Raw genomic sequence first — 21,648 nt, 5'->3', positions numbered from 1 at the left:
CTAAACTTCTAAAAGGCGTCTAAAATGTCATAAAAGAAAAAGAACCTAAAGTACTTTTTGTCCTTTCTGCCATTGTAAAAGTGACTAAGCGCGGAGACAATTTATAAACGAAAAGAATCGCTCGCCCTTACGTATGTTTTTACCTTGTAAACACTTGTAAGATAGCTCGAGCACGTATCGTTTTGCCTCTTGGATTTCGATGTCATTCTCAGCCGTTCTCGAGCTCTTCGACAAAGCCTACAAAGGCCTTGTCAGCAAGTGGCTTTGTGTTTTTTCGCCTTGTACTTTCGACTTTTTGCGACTACTAAAAACCCGCAGGTTCATTTTCTAATAGAAATTGTTAAAGGAATCCATTTTTTATTGCAAAATATGAAAGAGCACCTTATTTTTACACAAATAGTGTATCTAGATTATTCGAAATTTTATACAATATTAGAGTCCTTTGAACATATAGATTTTCTCGATTTACTTAGTTCGAGTGTAATATGTATCATTTTATTTTGTAATTGTACATTCTTTTTCATATATAACAATGCGATAGGAAAGGGACTCACTCTAAAAAGCATCCTGAATCTCGAATTTCATTGAATTTAATTTCAAATTTAATTTTAGCTTTATATAATTATTTTATAAATAAATGATCAAGCGAAAGAATTAGGCATTTTTTAAAAATATTTAAATATAATGCAATGGGTCATTTGTAAAATTTACAACCATTTTTGAAGAATTTCTGGACAGAGGCTAGTGTTACATTCTATTCGAGATAGGTTTCCTATCTACCTATAAGAGTTTTCTATTTGGACGATCGAAGACTTTGCTAAATAATACATTTGAAAAACAACAGTTATTAACAGAAAAAATTCTTGTTATTTTATATATTATAAAAAAAATCTTACATGCACCCCATTACCGTTAGTTGACAAATTCTTATTTACAATTTCCGTCGATCACTTTGAAAGACTCACGCCTGCCTTCTTTGTTCCATTATCTGTAACAGAACAATAAAATCTATTCAATATGATGTAAAAGCTAAGAAAGTATTCTATAAGTAGATATCGGGGTAGGAACAACCTTTCTACAGCGGACAGCTTCATACAGCGGATAATTATAAATAGCGAAATGCCCAAATAAACTTAATTTACATATTTCGTATGGCTTATGTTGACGAAAATGCACCTTAAGACGAAATTGTTTTCTTATTAATTATAATAACAATTGTTAAATAGTTATTTCTGATACAAGAACCCTAAGTGGCACTTTTTCGACAGAATGTGAAAGTTTCAGTACGAGTCGGAGTCGAGGCGTAACGGAGACGAGACAAGTACTTCAATTTATACGAGGCAGAGTGACACTTAAGGACCGGCTGCCTGATACTATTTTTTATCACACCAGTCAATCATAAATGCAAATATGTTGCATAGTGTCCTAAACGAAAAAATCTGCGAGGGTCCAGAGACGGAGCCCAGTAATGTGGTTGGGATAAGCAGTCGATACTAAAATACCTAAGTATCCTAAATAAACACCCTAAGTAAAAATTGTACGACCTATGCTAAAAAGTGCTATTTGAGGTATCGTTCGCAGGACCGAAAATCTCACTAATGATGGCGGTATGATAATTTTTTTTTTTTTAATTATCAAGTAACTTTGTCCTAAACATTCGTTATTGTTTACAAGTAAACACAATTTTCTCAGATCAATTTTTTAAGATAATATATGTTATGTCAAATAATTGTTCTGAAAATTTTACTTGAGTCTTTTATTTCCCTTATGCCAATAGCAGTCTTCTATTCCTGCATTGGATTTTTAGTAAAAAGTTATTGAGATCATTTACACTCATATGTTGGTACACAAGCCTAATGGCAAAATCAGCTGATCAACATGTAAATTTCTATAGATATGTTCTAGTTACTTTTGACCCGGAAAGTTTGGTTGCCAGATAAACCGCACATAATCTGTCCATTGTAAGATGTGACGTGAAATGTATGAGCGAAATAAGTCATTATACTTTTACTAATCTTGTCTGAAATAGAAATTGCGTCATTTTTTTATTCTCTCTTATAGTAGTGTAGGTGTAAAATAATTTTTATAGGTACGTATAAATGCATCTTTCTCATAAACTTCGCGGTGTAGAATCGATTATCAGCTGTATAAGGGTTTTGAGTATTAGTTTTTGACTTCATTTTTACTGAAACCTTACGACGTAGTTGAATAGATCAGCTTTATTTGTGTCATAACTTTGTGTTTATTGCAATTTACAAAATTTTGCTATACATTATAGGGAGGTTTCCCACATACTACTTTTTAACTTTACAAAGAACTTCACATACTGCAAAACGCTGAACCAATCAGAATAATGGTATGTAGTGGCTCCATTGACTAACGAAGTATCTAACTGTTAAAATCTACAGCGACACATTCGCAGTGTCATATTAAAAAAATCTCGGCTTTATTTGAATTGAAGACATTTTGAAAACCTTTAGGTCCTTCTTTAAATCTTCATAGTTTTTAACACTAAGTAATAATTGGTAATAATAACAGACCGTAAGCCCACAATATAAATGACGTGACAGGGATAAGGACAATTTTCACCTGAGAGATTCAACTTATAATAATCGTAACAATGCCTTATCAGGGCAGAGTGGGAGAGGTGAGTGGTGACGACCTGGCAAAGGTGCCAATTTTTATAGCTTATGAACATGGCTCGAAAAAGCTTGAAAATTTGTGTACATGCAGTAGATGAAATTAAAAATAGTACCTGTGCATTGCCAATCGATTATCTGGAAGCAAAATAGCTGTCTGTTGGCTACAAAGTAGCCGGAAATTGAAGTAAAATTGATTGGTATTTGATTTAACAGGAAAAAGTTTCAAACAAAAGTAGGACAACTCCCAGAGGTGCATATTTTCATTATTATATCACTTTTTGATCAAATTGATACATTTAGAAAAAGCATCGATTAATGAAATACTAGAACAATAAAAAGCTGTTTTTCTTTACAGCAAGTCGTTTTTTCGATAATTTTCAAAAGAGAAAATAAACTCCTTTACAGGTGCACTTCCACATTGATAAGGAATATTTTTTCAGATGTTTATATTTACCAAATTATGCGCATTTTCCCTCATGTTTGCTATTTTTCTTTCACCTGTTGCATCTGTAGTAATTCAAAAGAAGGTGTTCTTAAAATTATTACATCAATAGCGTAAGTCTTGTGTACAAAATTGTCATCAGCTACTTTGAGGTAAAATAATAACTTATTCTGCTATAAATAAAAATAAACAGAGTCACGTTCTCAGCTTCTAATTATCACAGAAAGTTGTAATGAAGCTTGTTTTTGTTTAAATGTACTGTTTATATTTATCACCGCGACGAAAATCAATTTACTGCACGCGGTATAGGATCTTCTTACATTTTTCGATGGGCATTGACGTAGGATTCGAGTCGTAGACGGTTACACTGTTTATAGCAAAAGTCATCTAGATTTACGATAACTTTGTATTTCAAAATATTAGAATTCAAACATGAAAATTCGGTTACCAGCAGACTAAACGGTCACGCGTACTCAAATCGCGATAGAAAAATGTGTGACGATCCCATGCCGCGCCCGGGAAATTGGCTTTCGCGACGGTAATAAATATCTAATACATTTCAATAATTGGTACCTAAGAGTTCTAAATTTCGTAACGAATCAGAGAAAAACATTCCAGAAATAACGAAATGCTAATATTTTTATTCTGTATCGAGAGATTAAAAACTGATATTATCTTTTTAAACATATTTAAACAGAAATGACAAAGGTCAAGTGTCAACCATGTAAATTGTAACCATGTACCCTCAAGTCTCACCACTAGAGATTTCGGATCTGCTTATACGGCCGTGAGAATGACGTACGTTAAATTTTAAAGAGGATCGCTTCGATTTCAATGTAATGTCTGTGAGAGCTGCCGCCAACAAGACACAAATCAAAAACTTCTTGCAGCTCTCAGATATTCCACTGAAAACCATAGTTCTAATCTGTATAAGAAAATTTGGGCTGCATTTTTCATTGTCGCACACGCCGTATGGTCTCCTTGCTATCAATATATGTTGAGAATAATAACCAACTGAATCGATGACTGAATTTTTAATTTTTAATTCAGAAACAGATGTACACTTGAATTCACTAGTAATTAGCAACTCGCATTTTACACAACGTTCTGGATTTAGTTTCACCATAAGTATATACATTATACAATAATAATTTGATCAGAAATTAAACAAAAAACCTATTCTTGAAGTGAAAAGTTGATCAAGTGACGCACATTGTACCATAACGTTTAAATAAAAAACTCACCTCTAAAAATTGCCTCCAATCGTCGTCCGAGAGTCGGTTTTGTTTAATGGCAACCATGATCTGTGCTGGTATATCATAATGGGGTGCAGGTTGTGATGAGATGTATGAAACGTCCAGCAGCTGTTGTACTGTAGGTCTTGCTTTTCCGTCGCGGTTGAGACATTTTCTCATCACATCAATCAAAACTGGTGGCACTAATTTTGATTTATCGCCTATATTAGTAGGAAAAGGTATTTTGTGTTGCGGGTTCATTATAGCAGAGATCTTCGTCCACTGATTACGTATATCTTGAAATGGTGTGTGACCATAAACCAAGCTATAAAGAATGCAACCCAGCGCCCAAACATCCGACTTGTAGTTTATCTGAATAAAAACAAAAATACTTATACGAATTTGTGCAAAATACAGGATATTTTCGAATCATTGTCCACTCCTGAAATTTGGTGTACATGCCTTTGTAAAGTCTTAAAAAATTCTTATATCTTTGATATCTTGTGCAATCAGTGAAATCTATTGAAAACCTTTGAAATATTTCGAAATCTATTAAATATTTGTAAAATCTATGTTGATTTATCAGGACCGATTATCTGATTTATCTGTGTCAATTTATTTGTGTCTGCCATCATGTCCTCCAGAACTATTGTACATCATGAACACCTTTTAAGCCCTAGGAGTGTTCCCCTCCGCTTGGAAACTAGGCTGCTGCTTCTTCTTCTTTGTCTACAGTGTATCACAAGTGAAGATTTCTCAACACTGTGGCACTGGATTATTGCAGAATTTTAGGCCATGACAAAAATTTCCTTCAAGTAAGGGAATGGGTATTTTGGTGAACTAAATTCTTGAAGAAGACTACGTTGGTGTGGTATTCGTTGTGTTCGTAATGGGTGTGAAATGCGGAGATCATCAGCTGGCCTCTGAGGTGGCCAGTAAAAAGGGTTTGCTTCCAGGAAAGTTCTTATTCGGTAGCGTCACGCCTCGGGGAAGATGGATCGTATAATTCAGAGGTTGGAAATGAGGACTTTCAAATTTGTTTTACTTCACTGCCTCTCTCAGTTGCGATCGATGAGTATTGTATCTTGAAAGAAATCTCTTTACAAAAATTAAACTCCTTCGTTGAAAAATACGAGTTCTTATCTTCTTGTCATTCGCGCTCTAGGAAGGGTGTTACTGCTGAGACAACCCTTCTCCATGTTCCAGAAGAGATAGTTCGGGTGTTGGACTGTTTTGAGCTCACCTTGCTGGCTCCGTCAGATCTCTCCCAAGCGTTTGAAACCTTGCATCTTGGCTTACTCTTGGTCAGGCTGCAGTCGACAGGGTTATCAGAAACCGCTCAAAATTGGTACACGGGGTTCCTTTCGAACATAGCACAATGTGTGGCGATCTCAGATTCTCGAACGCGAAAGTCTCCGGAAGATTTGTCCACATTGGTTGTTTTTCTCATCTGCAAACTTGTTCGAGAGCGTTTATAATGGACTCTCTATGAAACTTTGAGGAACATGTTAAAAACGTAAACGCCTATTACAGCCAATTGAGGAAGCTATATCATTTCCGTTACTCGCTACAGCAAAACATCGAACTGACGTTAGGCAATTCTCTAACACTCTCCTTCTCTTATCACGTCTTCGCAACCAGAGTGCCTGTCCTGAGTACGACCCGGACGCGGAGAAGAAGCGTAAAAAATCTTGCTTAAGGTACGCGTTCGATATTATAAAATGTGACTACATGGACCGACGATAGAAATTTTATCTCTCTGTTCTCGCCTTCAAAATGTCTTCGAGGGGCCAACCGCCATATGTCTGAGAGCTGATCGTCACAGTCAAGGAAACACGACGTAGAAAATCGTTCAATGCGAGATTCGACGGTAAATTCGTAGTTCCATTCATGATCTACATAACTTGGAAGTTCGATCAGAAATGAAATTACCGAAATACTTCGTGCAAACTCCTAATTATTTTGTAAATTTACTGTTTTTTTTAACTTCGCTGCTGGATTCGCTGCACTTTGCCCTGCTTAGATTTTTAGTTTATTTTGTCAATTAAAGTTATAATTAAGAATTTATACTTCCTTCGGAAACTGGCGTACGACTAGCGCAATTACATACTATTAAAAGTCACTGCTGACTTTGAAATGTGGTTAATCGTCCAAAAAAGGAGCGAAAGACTTTTTTAAAATCCGTTGGAAAGATTTTGAAATTCCACGTGTAATGACACCTAAGAAAAAAGATTTTTAACCTTTTAAAGAGAATACACCACGTGAGAAGTTTTTAAAAAACTCAAGAATTTCTCGAATTTTGTAGAACAACTTCAAATTGTAGCTTGACCTAGGAAAGTTGTAGCAAAAATCTGACATTTATAAACACATTAAACGATTAAAAATGTTCAAACGTATCTGCGTCAAATTTCACAGGGAGGCTGGCCAACAGCGGTGATCGCCGCCTGAAACTCGACGCAGACACGCTTGGAAATTTGTTAGTATTTCTTGGAAACCCGATAAGATTATTCAAGTTTTATTGTCTTAAATTAATGGTCACATTTCAAAGATTACGTTATGCAAATTTCAGCGTTTTGAAATTTGAGAATTCTTGCATTCTTTTTTTAATCTTCTCACGTGGTATATTCACTTCAAAAGGTCAAAAATATATCTATTAGGGATCACTCGAAGCGGAATTTCTTAAGTTTAAAAAAAAATGAAGTGATTTTTAGTAGTACTCCCGCTAGTCGTTCCCATAATTTCCGACATTAGTATGATTTTTCAGGTTTTTATGATAGTTCGTAAAAGGATAGATTGGAAAGCAGCTTAAGCTGAACTTCTGCTTTATGTTCCTATTCTTCATCTTATTTTTTTATTTAATTAATGTAGACTGGATTCACAATAAAGATTATTTTGTGATTTGAGAATTTGTAGGCTGCAGAAGATCCTATCATGCTTCCTTAAAGGAACTAATTCTGACGCAACCGGAGCGTGTACGTCATCCACTCCTGCTCCTTCTGTCCTAAAAGGTAAGCAATAGCGGAAAATTTACGCACGAAACTTTGTACAACACTGTTCCTTGGAGACCATTCTCTAGCTGCGGATGACCTTGCGCGGCAGACGGCACAGTTGGATCCCAGAAGAATAGATTTTTGCATCTGGCTCGGAATGCACGAGCCCGACGCATTGGTGCAATTGATAATGAAGCATTCATGCCTCCAAGGCAGCCGATTATGAGAATAACTACAAGACGGACTTTTTAGCCTTGGTACAGCCTGCTCAGCTCGAAAAGAACTTAATATTTCACCCCTTTTTCTTCCTCCTTTGCCGTGAGATTACCATCGGCTGGTGCTGAGAATTCAATCACGTAAATTATCTTCGTCTTCAGATATTGGAGGACAATATCGGGCATTGTAACACTGATGTGTTGAGTGGTAGCATGCATACTTTAAGCATCCACTGAGAACATGTCCAAGTGTTTCTAGCTCTTGCTTGCACGCTCGACAGTTTTTATTGCCTACCGACGCATTTATTATGCGATGGCAGCAAACTAAGGTGTCTACAACGCCGCCTTGACAGAAAAAAGGGAATCCCTCAGTCTCCGTTTTCAATCCAACAGATTTGAGAAACATTTTGGACAGACCCATCGATATCTTTTCTATTTATAATACCGTAGAATTTACCATGAAGAGGCTTGTTAGCTTGTGATCTTAATAGAAGCGAATGATCTGCTTCCTGCACACGACTTTTGAGCACCAACGGTGTTAGTGATGCTAGGCCATCTCTGCCATGTAAGTTAAAAAGACACTTATGTCTGTTCAACTTCGAACGGAGAAAATCAACGAGAAAGATTTTGTCTCGAAAAAGTATTATGAAATTAATTTTTTATAAATGTTTCAACGTCATTCATACAAATTGATAAATATTTGTCTCAAACTATAAAAAAAATTATACTTTTGTTTTTTTGCTATAAAAAATCGAAATGTGGTTGTACGTAGTAAAAAATACAGGGGGGAAAAGCCGCGAGTTAACACGCGGCTTTCTTAACTGTAAAACATCTCGATCTTATTGTATTTTGAAAACGGAGCCTCGAGCCTTTCACAAGTTAAAAAGACCTCGAGCCGACACGCGGTCTTTCTGAGTTGTGTTTCCATACGTCATAACTGGCGTTTAGAGGCCAAATACAACTTTTCAGTGACTCACGGTTTAATCCTGCAGCGAATTACAAATTTCAATCGCAAAAAACTTGTTTTTAATCAAATCTATATGGTTTCCAGAATTTTCGTTTGCGTAGATTGATGCAGTATTATTTTGCGAATCGATTGATGCAAAAATCTCATTTTCGTCAAAAATGTGACTAAGTGTCTTTTTAACTTGCACGGCAGATCTGCAGCGTCGCTGGAATCAAATGGGACACCAAGCTCCTCTGCGGCCCTATCGCATCGGGGTCACGGTATAGGAACGCCGCACAGCATTTACGACTTCATGTTGATGTACAAATCCCATAAGCTCCTTTCATTTTGAGGGAAGTATATACGAAGTACGGAAGATCTAGGATGTTGACTTCGATGGATTGTCATCATCTTGCATGTGCTTCGGTCAAGCTGCTTCAAGTAATCGACGTTCCATTTCAATGCACTAAACGTGTCGAGCAGTATAGGAACGGTTAGAATATTGGTCGCTTCGATCTTATTCTTCCCAGATAATTCAGAAGCCCAAATTTTTCGGATAATTTGGCGATACCTTTTCTTAAGGTCCGTTTTTCACATCTACATAGTTTGGGTTTCGGCTTGCGGTATTCCAAGATATGCATATGTTTATCCATTACCAAGATGTTGAATGGTATTTCCACGTCAGCCAGCCACGTTGCATTGGGCTAACTCCCTAATACAACGAATTATGCGGTTATACGTTACCAGTATCACACAGTGCAACCCACAATAGGCCTGTCCCGGATGGAGGCCATGGTTCAGTTGGGATTGGCAATAGGACCGAACCGAGGCGACGACCAGGCAATGGCCCCGCACAAACGCACAATGAAGATGATTATTACCATCGATCGAATCGAATCTCAAACCGATTTGGCTTTCCGTCCTCACGGATTAAAAAAAACTACTTGATTGGCCTATCAGGTTCGACCAGTCCACACGGTGGAATGCTCTAGCCAATCACAGGCATCGTATAGAATATACAAGAGAACAACAAAACCTGATACCTCAGTTTCAGGTTAGCCCTGAAAACGTGAACTGCAATGTTCACAAAACGTCGGCAAAATTCGTAGTTTTGTACACTATTGGAACCCAAAATATCTCTTTTTTATAATTATTATTATTAATATTATAACTCTTTGTGAAATAATTCAAATCTTTAAAGTATTCAAATCTGATGTACACTTAAGAGTCAAGTGTGATTTTAAATTATAAATATAGCTAATCGTACCTTATGTTTAGCATTTTGACTTGGAGAACCTCCAATATCAGTTAACGCTTCTGGACTAATATAGTTCAAAGTTCCAGTGGTTGAGTTTTTTACTACCGACGTCATATCTGAATTAATGCTAGACGCAATTCCAAAATCTATCAATTTTAATGCACCTTTTACTAACACAAAGTTGCCCGGCTTCAAGTCTGAGTGGATTACACCTGTGAACAAAATATGTTATATTTTCAATTTTAATAAATTAAACTCATAATACCTAATCACAAAGATTTCGGAAAAATTAATTATTTTTCTTTACCATTTTTGTGAATGTGATTTACAGCCCTCAACATTTGTCTCCAATAATACAAAGTGAAATACTGATCTTTCTCGACTGAGTTTGTTTTTATCAAACTACTAAGGTCTGTATCTCCCAGTTCCATTACAACGTAAACCGAAGTTTCCTTCACTTCACTAAAAAGAAAATGATTCACTCTATTTATGGATATGATTTCATATTCGAATAATTCAGTTTTATCATTACAAATCGAATTCGGTTATAATTTAATTATGATTAGGAACTTACTAGTCAAACATTTTTATGATACAAGGTGCTTGTAACTTATGCAACATACGAATTTCCTCCAAGCAACCATCAACTCCTTCTTTATCCAATTTACTAAGATCTACGAATTTAATAGCCCGCAGCTCATCGTTAGACATATTTTGCACTCTATATACCTTTCCACTCATGCCTTTACCAACTAGTCCAAGATTTCTATATTGTGTATTTTTTACTTTCAAAAATTCATTTTTCTGAGAACATTGAATATCAGATGCAGGAGCAATTGGAACTCTTTCTAAAATTTTTGGTTGCTCGTTTATACTCTTTCTCGTTGGACAATTTTTCGCGACGTCTTTGACTTCTTCAGAATTTTTTCGTTCTTTCATCTGCTGATTTAAACTAGAAGGTATCATTCTTGGAATAATAAGATTTCCTTTATCGGGTATTGTGTAATTTTTAGGAGGCATTTCGTTATTTAATTGTTCGTTATCATTCGGACTCTTATTTTCTTTCAATTCTAAATTGCTTTCGACTGTTGAATGCCTATAGGGTCCTTCGATTTTTGGAGCTGGAGTATAATGTAATGAATTTCGTCTGGTTTCCAGAAAGTAGGCGGGAACAGTTTCTTTAATTAACGGAGGATTCGGTTTCATTGTCTCTGCCAGTGGCCTCCTCACGCTTTTTTTCTCTACGTTGCTATATCTGGAATTCAAACAACATATTTCACCTACCTACTATGAATTTTTTTGTAATAATTATTATTTTAATTAATGTCAAATTCTAATAATAGTTTCTTTAAAGTTTATATAAATAGCAGTTTATGACGAAATAGAATATGGAAGTAAATTAAAAAGGTGACCACTGAGATATACGAAAAACATTCCCGATCATCTTCGAATTTACAACAATTTCATATTTAAAACAAATCTGTACTATGTACTCAAAAATAAAAATGGTACAATTAATAATAAAAACTTGAAAACTCTTTTTCTTCATTAGACATCCAAAACTGCATAATATACAAATTTGAAAAATGTCTTATTTATTGAAGATTTCAAAATACACAAACATTACATTAGAATTTTATAAGTTTAAAAGACTACAATTTTGTATGTAAAATTGAACAATTGTTAAATTAGAATAATTGTGAAATTAACATTTTTTACATTGGAATCCTTTAAAGATTATTTATTTATATTTAAATTTTTAAAAATTGATAATAGTAATGCAATTATACCTTCTACTTTTTAAAATTCATTCGCCTCAATTTTAATTCTGAAATTAGATCTTACGAAATGGAACATTTGAAATTGTAGTGTTCAATATTGAAAAAGCAGCACTCTGAAATTGAAGTTTTAAATTTTTTGTGAGTGTGATTGTTTACATTTTAAAGCTTTCGATGTGAAACTATAGAATATTTTTAATTTTCAATTTAAAATTATTGGATTTTGACGAATTTTTATAAAAATAATTAATAATTCTTCAATTTTAAAGCATTTCTGAATTTTTAAAATTAAAAATAAATAATAAAAAATTGCGTTGACGAACCTTTGAAGCTCGTGTTTTGAACTGCTTGAGGTAACAACAGGATTTCCACTGCTGTTAACAACTTGACTTGTCAACGGCGTTTGTAATCCACTCTGAGACCAGTGAGACAAAATCGTTGCCGGTGTTTGTGCATAATTTTTCTGAAAATCGCTCTCGATTTGCTTTTGCGGTGTCGTTTGGTTTTGTGGAGTCACAAAAAGAATTTTATGGGAATGACAGGGTGTTGGCCGTGTACCACTAGGTAGCTGGGTATGTTTTAAGGGAGTGTCAGTCACCAAATAAGACGGACCAGCCGTATTGGAAGATCGAGCAGCTGCTGTGTTTTCTGTTTCAAAATGTCTCTGAACTTGTAACTGCCCATTTCCTTTGTTACTAGATTCTGCCGTTAGTTTACTGTCGTTGGAGAATATTTTCTTATGGTTAATCGAGAAGTCTTCTAAAGCGGAATCGCTACTTTTGTAGGAATTTTTTCGGTCTCTACTTTCATAACAGAGACCAGAGTGACGGAGTCTTGATTCACTCGGTTTATATTCTTGTTCTTTCAGGAGAGTCGGTGCGCTTAATTTGGGTTCTGGCGAATGCGACTTGCTGCGCTTTTCGGAATCCGAACCAAAACTTAATACTGCTGAATTATCAGTACCGTTTTTTTCATTATCCATTACGGGTGGCGCTGAATAAACTTTTAATCCCTCTGCACTAGAAGTTCCGGGGGTTTTAACTGCTTTATCTTCCGTGAATTTGTTAAATAAGGCAGGATTCTCTGGGAAGAATAGATTCTCTTTTAATTCTGTGAGCTTACTTTTTTCAACAGCATCCAACTCGTTCGCACAAAGAAGAGTGGGAGGAGAAATCTCCAAAGTTGCTTCTGCTATAGAGTTCAGACCTGGAAAGTTATTATAGTTGATTGTGTGTGTATCCACTGAATCTTCCGGTAAAGGCGTGCAATCATCGGTATCATCCGAGTCTTCGTCGGACTTTTCAGAGTCTCGTTCCCTGTCTTCGCTGTCATCATCACTTCCATAAGTTTCTAAGAGAGCTTTAACTCGTACTGGTTGTAATTTTGGTTTTTGACCAGGTGCACCAAGCGAACCCGAATTTCCTGAGAGGCTGCTTCTATCATGAAAAGAATGTTCTTCCATTTTGAAGAAAAGTTTCCGATCCTTAAGATATTAGGAAGATTTCTATCACATTGCTTGGGTTTTACAACGAGAAAAAACCTTTTGTTTATATGTCTCGTGAAAACGAATGGACGTCTTTCAAGAGTATAAAGATCTGCAATCAGTTACGAAAACGATAAATTTTATTGAATTATAAGAAATAACCATCCTGAAAAAGCTTCATTATTTTAAAAGTTAACGATTTTAAAGATGGAATTAAAGAGTAAGTTCGAAAATGAGATTATTAGGCAGAAAATTCTAAATCATTAAAATACACAATTACATATGCTGAGGTCCATTAAGGTGACAGGACCACATTTGAAAAATGGATTTAATATAATGCTCTTTTGCCAAGTTTACTTCTCTGCGTTTAAACAAAAGAACCGGTGGTCATGCTAGCTTAACGTTAAGCTTGCAGAACCACACATAAAAAACTTTCGGAATATTTTTTTGCTCTATAATTTAGGGCTCATTGAATACCCTATTGCCACTTTTAATGCTCTGCATTTAAATAATGACACCCGTGGACATGCTGGCTTAAAGTTAAGCTAGCAGAACCACACATAGAAAAAAAACTTTCTGAATACAGTGAAGTCTCTCATATTCCCCGTCTCCCTTATTTCACCTCCACTGTACACGCTTATTTCCATTTTGCGCAGCTCCGGCACCTTCCAACACGGTTCCTGTACGCTCTTCTCCGCGTCAGTGACTGACCAATTAAAAAGAGGCCCGAAAAGCGAGAACGTATATTTCGTGAAACTGAAAGGTTTTCAACCGATAAAAGGATCAAGAAACAGAATTGCGCAAATAAATTCTACACCTGAAAAGATAACTATTTAGATCTTTATAACTTATGTTCATGAATGTCCATGACCTTCATGCCACAAAACTCACTATTCTGCGAAATATTTGAGTCGTCTTTTGATTCTATTATATTAATTTTTAGTTGGCAAATTGCCGTACATCAACAAAAACACTTGAAAGCCACTAATACTAACGCGACTTTTTCAACTGCGAAAAAAAGGAGCCGCCTGAACCGTTTCCAATCGGAATGCATCATAATTCGCAATCTCCGCATGTCCATCCCCGCATACAGCGCCTTTCCGCTTCAGGTAAGTGTCGCAAACATCTATCGCCCCTTGAACTGAGAAACTACGTAGTTATTGATTTAAAATAGACCAGCGCTTTTCGGCATTAAATGGGTCCTAAATTATAGTGCAAAGAAATATTGCCAACGCGTTTTTTTTCTATGTTTTGTTTAAATGCAGAGCATTAAATTTGGCAAAAGGACAATAGACCCTAAATGAACCGTTAATTCTCTATAGGTGCTTAGTCCATTTTTCCAACGTAGGACTTCACACCTTGAACAAAGGATTTCTTTAGAATTAATTTTGTCGACCCCCCCCCCCCCCATTATTATTTTTACCGGTACCAAAAATAGCTGTTTTTTCGTAGATTTTTGGTTGCTGTATCCGAATCGGAAATATTTTTATCACGCCCAGATTTTTTAAAAAGAAAATTAGGGACAAACGCGCATTATAAAGCTTCTGCCGGGACTGCTTATTCAGATATTGCAACGTAAGGTAAAAATTTTATTATCATGATTATTTTTATATTTGTTCATTATTTTGCATAAATATTTACTTACAGCTACCCTGAAAAATGTATCATTTCAATAAATGTATATTATTACATATCAAAAAGAAGTAAACTTTAAAGTCCGTCCATATATCGACGGGGTTTACGGTGTGATCAGAAGAAGAACGCCAGCACGCAAACAACAGAGATAACAGAATCGAATAAGAAAATTGCATTCTACAATTGTATCATCATCAATACAGGCGAGAAAATGGACACGTATATAATTTTTTCTGAGAGAGTTTTACAGTAAACCCTAGTTAACCCTCAGTTTATAACACGTTCTTCTGCAAAAAGAGCATCAAGAAAATATTATTTGCATAATTTTTGAAGATTATTGAAGAAAATAAATATTATAAACATCTTAATAAATAAAAAATAAAATAGAAAAAAGTGCACGCAGGGAGATCGAAAAAGTTTTAAAGTATGTTTCGCTAGCACAACGGGGTATTCAAGATACAGGGACAAAATTTTTTTGACGTTTTACCCTACCCGATTATTTTCAATAAATTGTAATTAAAAAAGTTCTTTTTTCGTATTTCCCCAAACACGACCCTTTTTATTTTCATCGCAATAATTTAAAAAGAAATCTTGATTCTTTCCTTCAAAATCATTCTAGGCTGAAAATATGATGGAGGAATTAGTTACTGTACAGTAGGCTGGCTTTTTTCTTATTTTCGATTTTAAAAAGTTCCGGTTTTGGCTTGAAGTTTCCCATGTAAAATATATGGGAAAAAATCACTTTTTTGAGTTTTTGGAATAATTGTTTAGGGTTTGAAAAAATGTAACGCGAAAGTATGGGGGCCTGTTGAGAATTATCCAACGAAGAATTTCATGTATTAGACATGTAGGTTTGACACCCCTAACACATCCCCGCGAGTACCTGAAAACTACCTTTAAAACAAAAAATGTCCATTCTTCATGAAATCGACTTTATGAGCACTTTATACTTTTTTGAATTTTTTCCCCTTAAAGTTATTACTATTAGTCTAGTGCAATATTTAATAACATTGGTTCAGTAATTTTTAATTGTTTAAACAAATGGAATTTGTTTTTCATTTTCAACTATTTAAAGCAATAGAATTTGTTTAAATAATTAAAAATTAATTAAAGAATGATAATAAATATTTCACTAGACCAATATTAATAATTTTAAGTGAAAAGGACGAGAATACAGTGTTCAAAAGGTCGATTTCAAGAAAAATTGACGTTTTTGGTAGTAAGGGTAGTTTTCAGGTACTCGTGGGGGTGTGCTAGGGGTGTCAAACCCATATGTCTGATACAAGAAATTCTTCGTTGGATAATTCTCAACAGGCCCCCATACTTTCTCGTCACATTTTTTTCAAACCCTAAGAAATTATTCTAAAAACTCAAAAAAGTGATTTTTCCCCGTGCATTTTAAATGAGAAACTTCAAGTCAAAACCGGCACCTGTTAAAATCGAAAATCAAAAAAAAATTTAAAAACTAGGGAATTTCTTTTTTCGAATTTGGAGTAAAATTGGGAGGATCGTTGCCCTCACACGCAACAAAATTTTGCCATGCCTTTTTGGACCACCCTTGTAAACATTCTCCGGAATACGTTTTTCTTTCGTCAGGTATACTCTGATGGGCATATATACCTATGTCAATAAATAAAACAAAAAACACAAATGTTACTAATTTTCAAAATTTCTGTTTTAAATTAGCATCTACAACAGCCGAAAATAATTATTAACCGATTTCGATATTTTTTGTTTAGAAATGCTCAACATTAAACATTTCCAAACACCACTGAGCCGAATTTTTAATATTATTCTGTGGACATACTTATTTAAATAAATAGAACATCAAAATTTTACATTTTATCAATATTTTTTTAGCAAAAAAAGCTGAATGAGACCTGGGAGGATCATTACATTATATGAAAAAACACCGTGAGAACAACAAAATCCAAAAATCTGCAATTTCTTTATCAAAATGTTTATAACAATAGTTATTGTTAATTTATGGTTATTTCCAATACTCAACAATACTGTTGATTTTAAATCTTAGATTTCAAATTATTTATGTCTTACAGTCCAATCGTAAATCGAAAAAATAAATATGAGTCAAAAAAACATGTTCTTCGAAACTCAGATATTTATTTAATAGAAAAAACTCCTTTCAAAACTTCCTGACGTTTCAGTACACATGCGTATCTTTTTCAAAGGTTCTTAAACCTGAGTTGATGATAGTTTAAATAGTCAAACAGATCAATTTTCAGTAAAAAAAAAGGAACATTTCAGTCAATAGTTTTAAGAAAATTAATTAAAATGTAGTCATTTTTTGAAGTCTCAAAAATTTTTTTCGAGACTTCAATCGATTACACTACATTTTTTAAAATTGTACGAGAAAAACAAAATTGGCGTAGGTTAGGACGGACGAACAGAAATTGATTTGTTTCATCAAATCATTTTACTCAACAATACTACTGTGGGAGGTTTAGGCATTTTTATTTTTTTAACGTTTTTTTCTGTGGTTAAACACCGCTTCCAAGTAATTATTTATATAATTTGTTTATAACAAACGGGTATAATCCTAAACTAAATATGTATGATTCTGAAATATATGTACTTTTTCTATGATACAAAATAATTTAATTTCGTTTTTTTTTTGTTCAGAAAAAAATATTAGTAAAATGTCTTTATTTTGACGTTCTATTTGTTCAAATAAATAATACCACAGAATAACATTAAAACAGATACATTTGATTTCGTCGGTTTTCATTAATCTCCACTTTTTGAAATCTTCTGAGTCAGAAAAAAAACGATTTTTACACACGTGTCGACGGCTGCGGTTTCCACCAATGTACAAAGCGCCACCTTTAGTTTGAGCCCTATTAGAATTCTCTAAGGTCTAGAACGTCAGACTCGCGTTCTACGCTGTTTCAATAAATTGCTGAACACGTAAATTTCCTCAAAAACTTTCATCTGCGTTTTTTCCATTCAGCAACTAATAATCTACCAATTAAAATTTATTTTTTAATTATTTTAGAAATAAATCTTTAATTATCGCACAAAGTAGTGAAAACGCGAATCATTCAGTAAATAATAATCTAGAAATCATATTCTTAGTTTTTAGTGAAATTAAAAATTAGATATAACAGAACTTTTTTTGTCTCTTGAAAAATTGATCAAGTGATGGTCAATGGCCTTATGTTGTACTTGCCAACCTTTAATTCTAATGAATACACAACTATTCGTAGTACTCAAAAAGATGAACAAATTATCCTGTTGACTTTTTTCGATACAAAGAAGTACTAGAGTTATAGCATTTACAAAATTAAAAAAAAACAACGAAAATGAAAATGTTGAGCCTAACAACGCACGATACGTAAAAGTCAAGAGAAGAAAAACGTTGCTTTTTGAACAACCTACAAGATTGTCATAACCACTTTTTGAATTTGTTTGAAAAATCTGAAATTGAAAATTGTAAGTCAAATAACACGAAATACGGAGAAAATGTTCATAAACAGAATTATTACTATTTTTTTGCTAAAAATAATTTTTTTTTAAAATTAGATCTTAATAACAGCCGGAAGAGCTTTACCAACGAGAATTCACAATCACTAAATTTCAGTTTTTGATGGTGTGATCATTAATTTTTTAAATCCTATCGAAAAAAGTGGGGGAAGTAAAATGACCGAGCGCGTAGCCCCAGGTAAATACATTATCAAACGCGAAGCGCAAGATCCCAACAGCAGGCCTCACAGTCTCGATGGAATTAAATATAGGGACCAAAGGGTACTTTTTTCACATTCAAAGGACAACAAATTCTGGATAAATTCATGAGATTTCGAAGCAATTCAAGTTAAATTCAAATTAATCGAATAACATTTTTTCAACAACAAAAATGCCATTGAATTCTGTGAAAATGAAACGAATTTAGGGGAATTTATGGTAAATGCGAAGATTTTCGATGAAATGCATAAAAATTCAAAGTGAATTTTAGAAAGTTCAAATGAATTGAAAACAATTGAAAAATTTGAAAAAAAAATTGAATTCAGTTGAAATAAGCTTCGAAATATTCAAAGGAATTCCTAAGAATATAATTAAATGGCTAAGAATTCAAGCGAATTAAAAGATTTCATGAGAATTCCAAAGAATTCAAAAGATTTCAGTTTCAAAAATCGAAAAAATGTCATTCTTTCAGTAAACTTAAATGGAATTTAAGGAAAATAGGAAGAATTCGATGAAATTCATAAAAAATTAAGCCGAATTAAAAAAGTGATCAAGTGAATTAAAAAAATTTTTAAATATAAAAAAAACAATTGAATTGAGTAAGTTCGAAATGAGTTTAGATAAACTAAAAGGGCATTCAAAAGAATTTGATGAAATGCCTACAAATTTAAGGCGAGTTTAAAAGACTGCAAGATGAATTTATCAAAATTTGTTTAAGAATCCGTTGCATTAAATAAAACTAAGTGAATTTAGAAAAATTCAAACGAATTTAAAATAATTCAGGATCAATAATTGAGAATTCAGAGCGAATTCCAAATTGCAAAAAATATATGAAAATTTCTTCAGATCCTAGAAACCTTACGAATTGCTTCACTTCGTGTGAATAAATTCTTTGAAATTTCACACTCTTTGAAATCCCTTTCAAACTATTGAAATACATAAACAAAATTTTTAGAATCTTTCAAAATTTCCAAAAATATTTCCAATCCTTAGACGTCTTGAAATTCCTTGAAAGCTTATGTACCTGAAGTTCTGTACGTTCAAATGAACGAAATGTTTTTCGACATTTATATTTTACGCATAAGTATTGTTCCAACTGCAATGTAAATTATTCATTTTAATTATTTTTTCAATAATAAATTACTTCCAATATAAATTAACAAATATTTTAGCACTTTCCCTGGTTTGCAAGCTCATCAGTAAAAAATTTCGTTAATGTCAACGTTGAGAACTTCAACCACATTGAAAGCTTTTAAAGCCCTTGAAAACGCCTGGGAATCTTTTACAAAACCCTCAAATATTTTAAATCCTTCAAAGCCTCATTAAATTACTGAAATTAATAAAAAAAATGATTCAATATTTATTTTAAATATTTAATAATTTTATCCATTAATAGTAATAACTCAATTAATTATGTTGCAAATACATGTTTAAATGATTTCAACAAAATAGCTGGTTTGTTTCCCACCATTTTTGTCTAGATAAATGATAAATGTGTAGTCGAACAAAATATGATAAATCCACTTGAGATCTTTTTTTTATATTTAAGCATATATTATAACTTGAAATCTATTGCTCAAAATTGAATTTAAAATTAACTATTATAATCTCTCAGACTGTTTGATAATCGTACTGATGATATTACAAAAATATAGAAAGAATCATTATCTCAATTTTTTCGAAAAATGGATTCATCACGTTTTGTTCACTCACGTACTTCTCAAATATCATATAAAATTTATTCTCCAATACAAAAAAACGATAAATATTAATAACATGAAGTTTTCCATAAAGAATGAATTTACTGCCAATTAAATGCTGCCAACTTGTCCCATATGCAAAATTGCAATATTATTTTACTTTTTAAAAACGTCCATTGCCAAATATAATTAAAGCTACAACTCTTACACGAAAAAATGGAAAGTATAAATGAGGTGAAATTCTCCTTTTCGGTGACTCTAATTTTTTTATATATTAAAAATCATGAAATTAGTTATTTTTAAACAATCCATAGCGAAGAAACTTATGTCCTAATATACTTCAATTTTATCAGGAAAAATATAAAAAGGACAAATTGTCGGGCGTAGGAAACTTTTTAATTTATGTATTTTTTGGACAAAAATTACCTTGGCACATTTAAATGGCTATCACGGCCTTTGAATAGCCCCCTCCCCTCCCATATAAATCTGTCAATTTACAGTTTTAGACACACATACAAATATAATATTTTTACTAAAAAAACTAGGTGGTTTACAAAAGCTTTGTACCAATTGTTCGCACCACATGCATGGTGCATTTCGTAAAACGTGTCTATGCTTGCACGGAACATTGAAAATAACGGAAATAACCTAACTAATACTGGTAATTATTCAACCACTAATGAAAATATTTTCAGAAATTTAACACTTACAGATATAATTCACTCTAAAGAAAGGTATCACAATAACATGAAGTAATTTTTAGGTCTAAACCAACATGTTTTACTCACCTTTGTTTGTCAAATTGTGTATGGGCGAAACAAGCACTGCACTTTCACAACTGACAATAACCTCAAAAAACAATGTCTTTCAAAGAATGTGAAAAACTGGCCCGTAAATTTCCATTAATGGCACTAAACCGCAAACTTTTGACCTCTTTTATGTCCAGAAGCTTATATTTTTATTGCCAAAATTGACAGAATAGACATGCACGGGTAAATACACGGGTAAACAACTCTCCCCGTTTCCCGTTGTCTGCTGTCATCTACCGGTTCTTCGTCTCTTGTACGTGATTTGAATCCTAAAACTTAATCCCCATTGGTTCCTCAGAGCAGTGCTTGTAAGGAGTGCCCGAACTTTTCTACGCATGCGTCGCGCTCGGTCTCTGATTCGTTGTTGTTCGCGCGCAATTTGAAATGCTACAAAATAACATTTTCATTGTTTATCATGAATAATGTCGTTTTTACTTATATAAATGTTTATTAGACCAATATTAATGAATCTTGATAAAAATAAAAATAACAAAATTTTCGAATAATGAAAAATATGCAAGAAAAATACAAGTGAGTACCAAAGGATATTTTTTATTTACACAGAATGCACTGAATACATTCTTATTTTTATCAAGATGCATTAATATCGGTCTACTTAACATTTATATAAGTTAAAATGACATTATTCATAATAAACAATAAAAATGTTATTTTTTATCATTTCAAATTGCGCGCGAACAGCAACGAATAAGAGACCGATCGCGACGCATGCGTAGAAGAGTTCAAGCATTTATATACGATTTGCGTATTCAATTTCATTATATTGTTGCAAATTGCAGTAAATGACCAATTACA

At 33.5% G+C, this 21,648-nt stretch overlaps 1 protein-coding gene across 3 annotated transcripts; it reads right to left on the bottom strand.

The window, feature by feature from the left end:
• Positions 1-448: 448 nt before the first annotated feature.
• Positions 449-21,058, bottom strand: LOC117180851 (dual specificity protein kinase Ttk-like). Of its 3 annotated transcripts, none has more exons than XM_033373388.1 (7): positions 20,812-21,058; positions 11,830-13,101; positions 10,303-10,983; positions 10,036-10,190; positions 9,738-9,940; positions 4,329-4,691; positions 449-988 (listed from the first exon to the last, which is right to left on the bottom strand). In XM_033373388.1, exons 2-7 carry the CDS (start codon positions 12,966-12,968, stop codon positions 962-964), a joined length of 2,568 nt encoding a protein of 855 aa, XP_033229279.1. In that variant the 5' UTR covers positions 12,969-13,101; positions 20,812-21,058; the 3' UTR covers positions 449-961. The 3 variants fall into 3 exon arrangements, with proteins under 3 accessions (XP_033229279.1, XP_033229280.1, XP_033229281.1); XM_033373389.1 differs by lacking the exon at positions 20,812-21,058 and adding an exon at positions 13,612-14,015; XM_033373390.1 differs by lacking the exon at positions 4,329-4,691.
• Between the last annotated feature and the right edge of the window lie 590 nt (positions 21,059-21,648).

The sequence above is a fragment of the Belonocnema kinseyi genome, chromosome 9 (assembly GCF_010883055.1).
Source record: "Belonocnema kinseyi isolate 2016_QV_RU_SX_M_011 chromosome 9, B_treatae_v1, whole genome shotgun sequence".
NCBI classification, from domain to species: Eukaryota; Metazoa; Arthropoda; class Insecta; order Hymenoptera; family Cynipidae; genus Belonocnema; species Belonocnema kinseyi.
This window is presented reverse-complemented; position numbering and strand designations above follow the sequence as displayed.

Bases quoted from the DNA above. Each gene is read 5' to 3' on its own strand.
- LOC117180851 (XM_033373388.1), bottom strand. From the start codon at position 12,968: ATGGAAGAACATTCTTTTCATGATAGAAGCAGCCTCTCAGGAAATTCG. The intron at 10,191-10,302 runs GTAAGTTCCTAA...TTTTCTTTTTAG, and splicing joins ATCATAAAAATGTTTGACTA to TGAAGTGAAGGAAACTTCGG. The intron at 4,692-9,737 runs GTACGATTAGCT...GTTTTTATTCAG, and splicing joins GTCAAAATGCTAAACATAAG to ATAAACTACAAGTCGGATGT.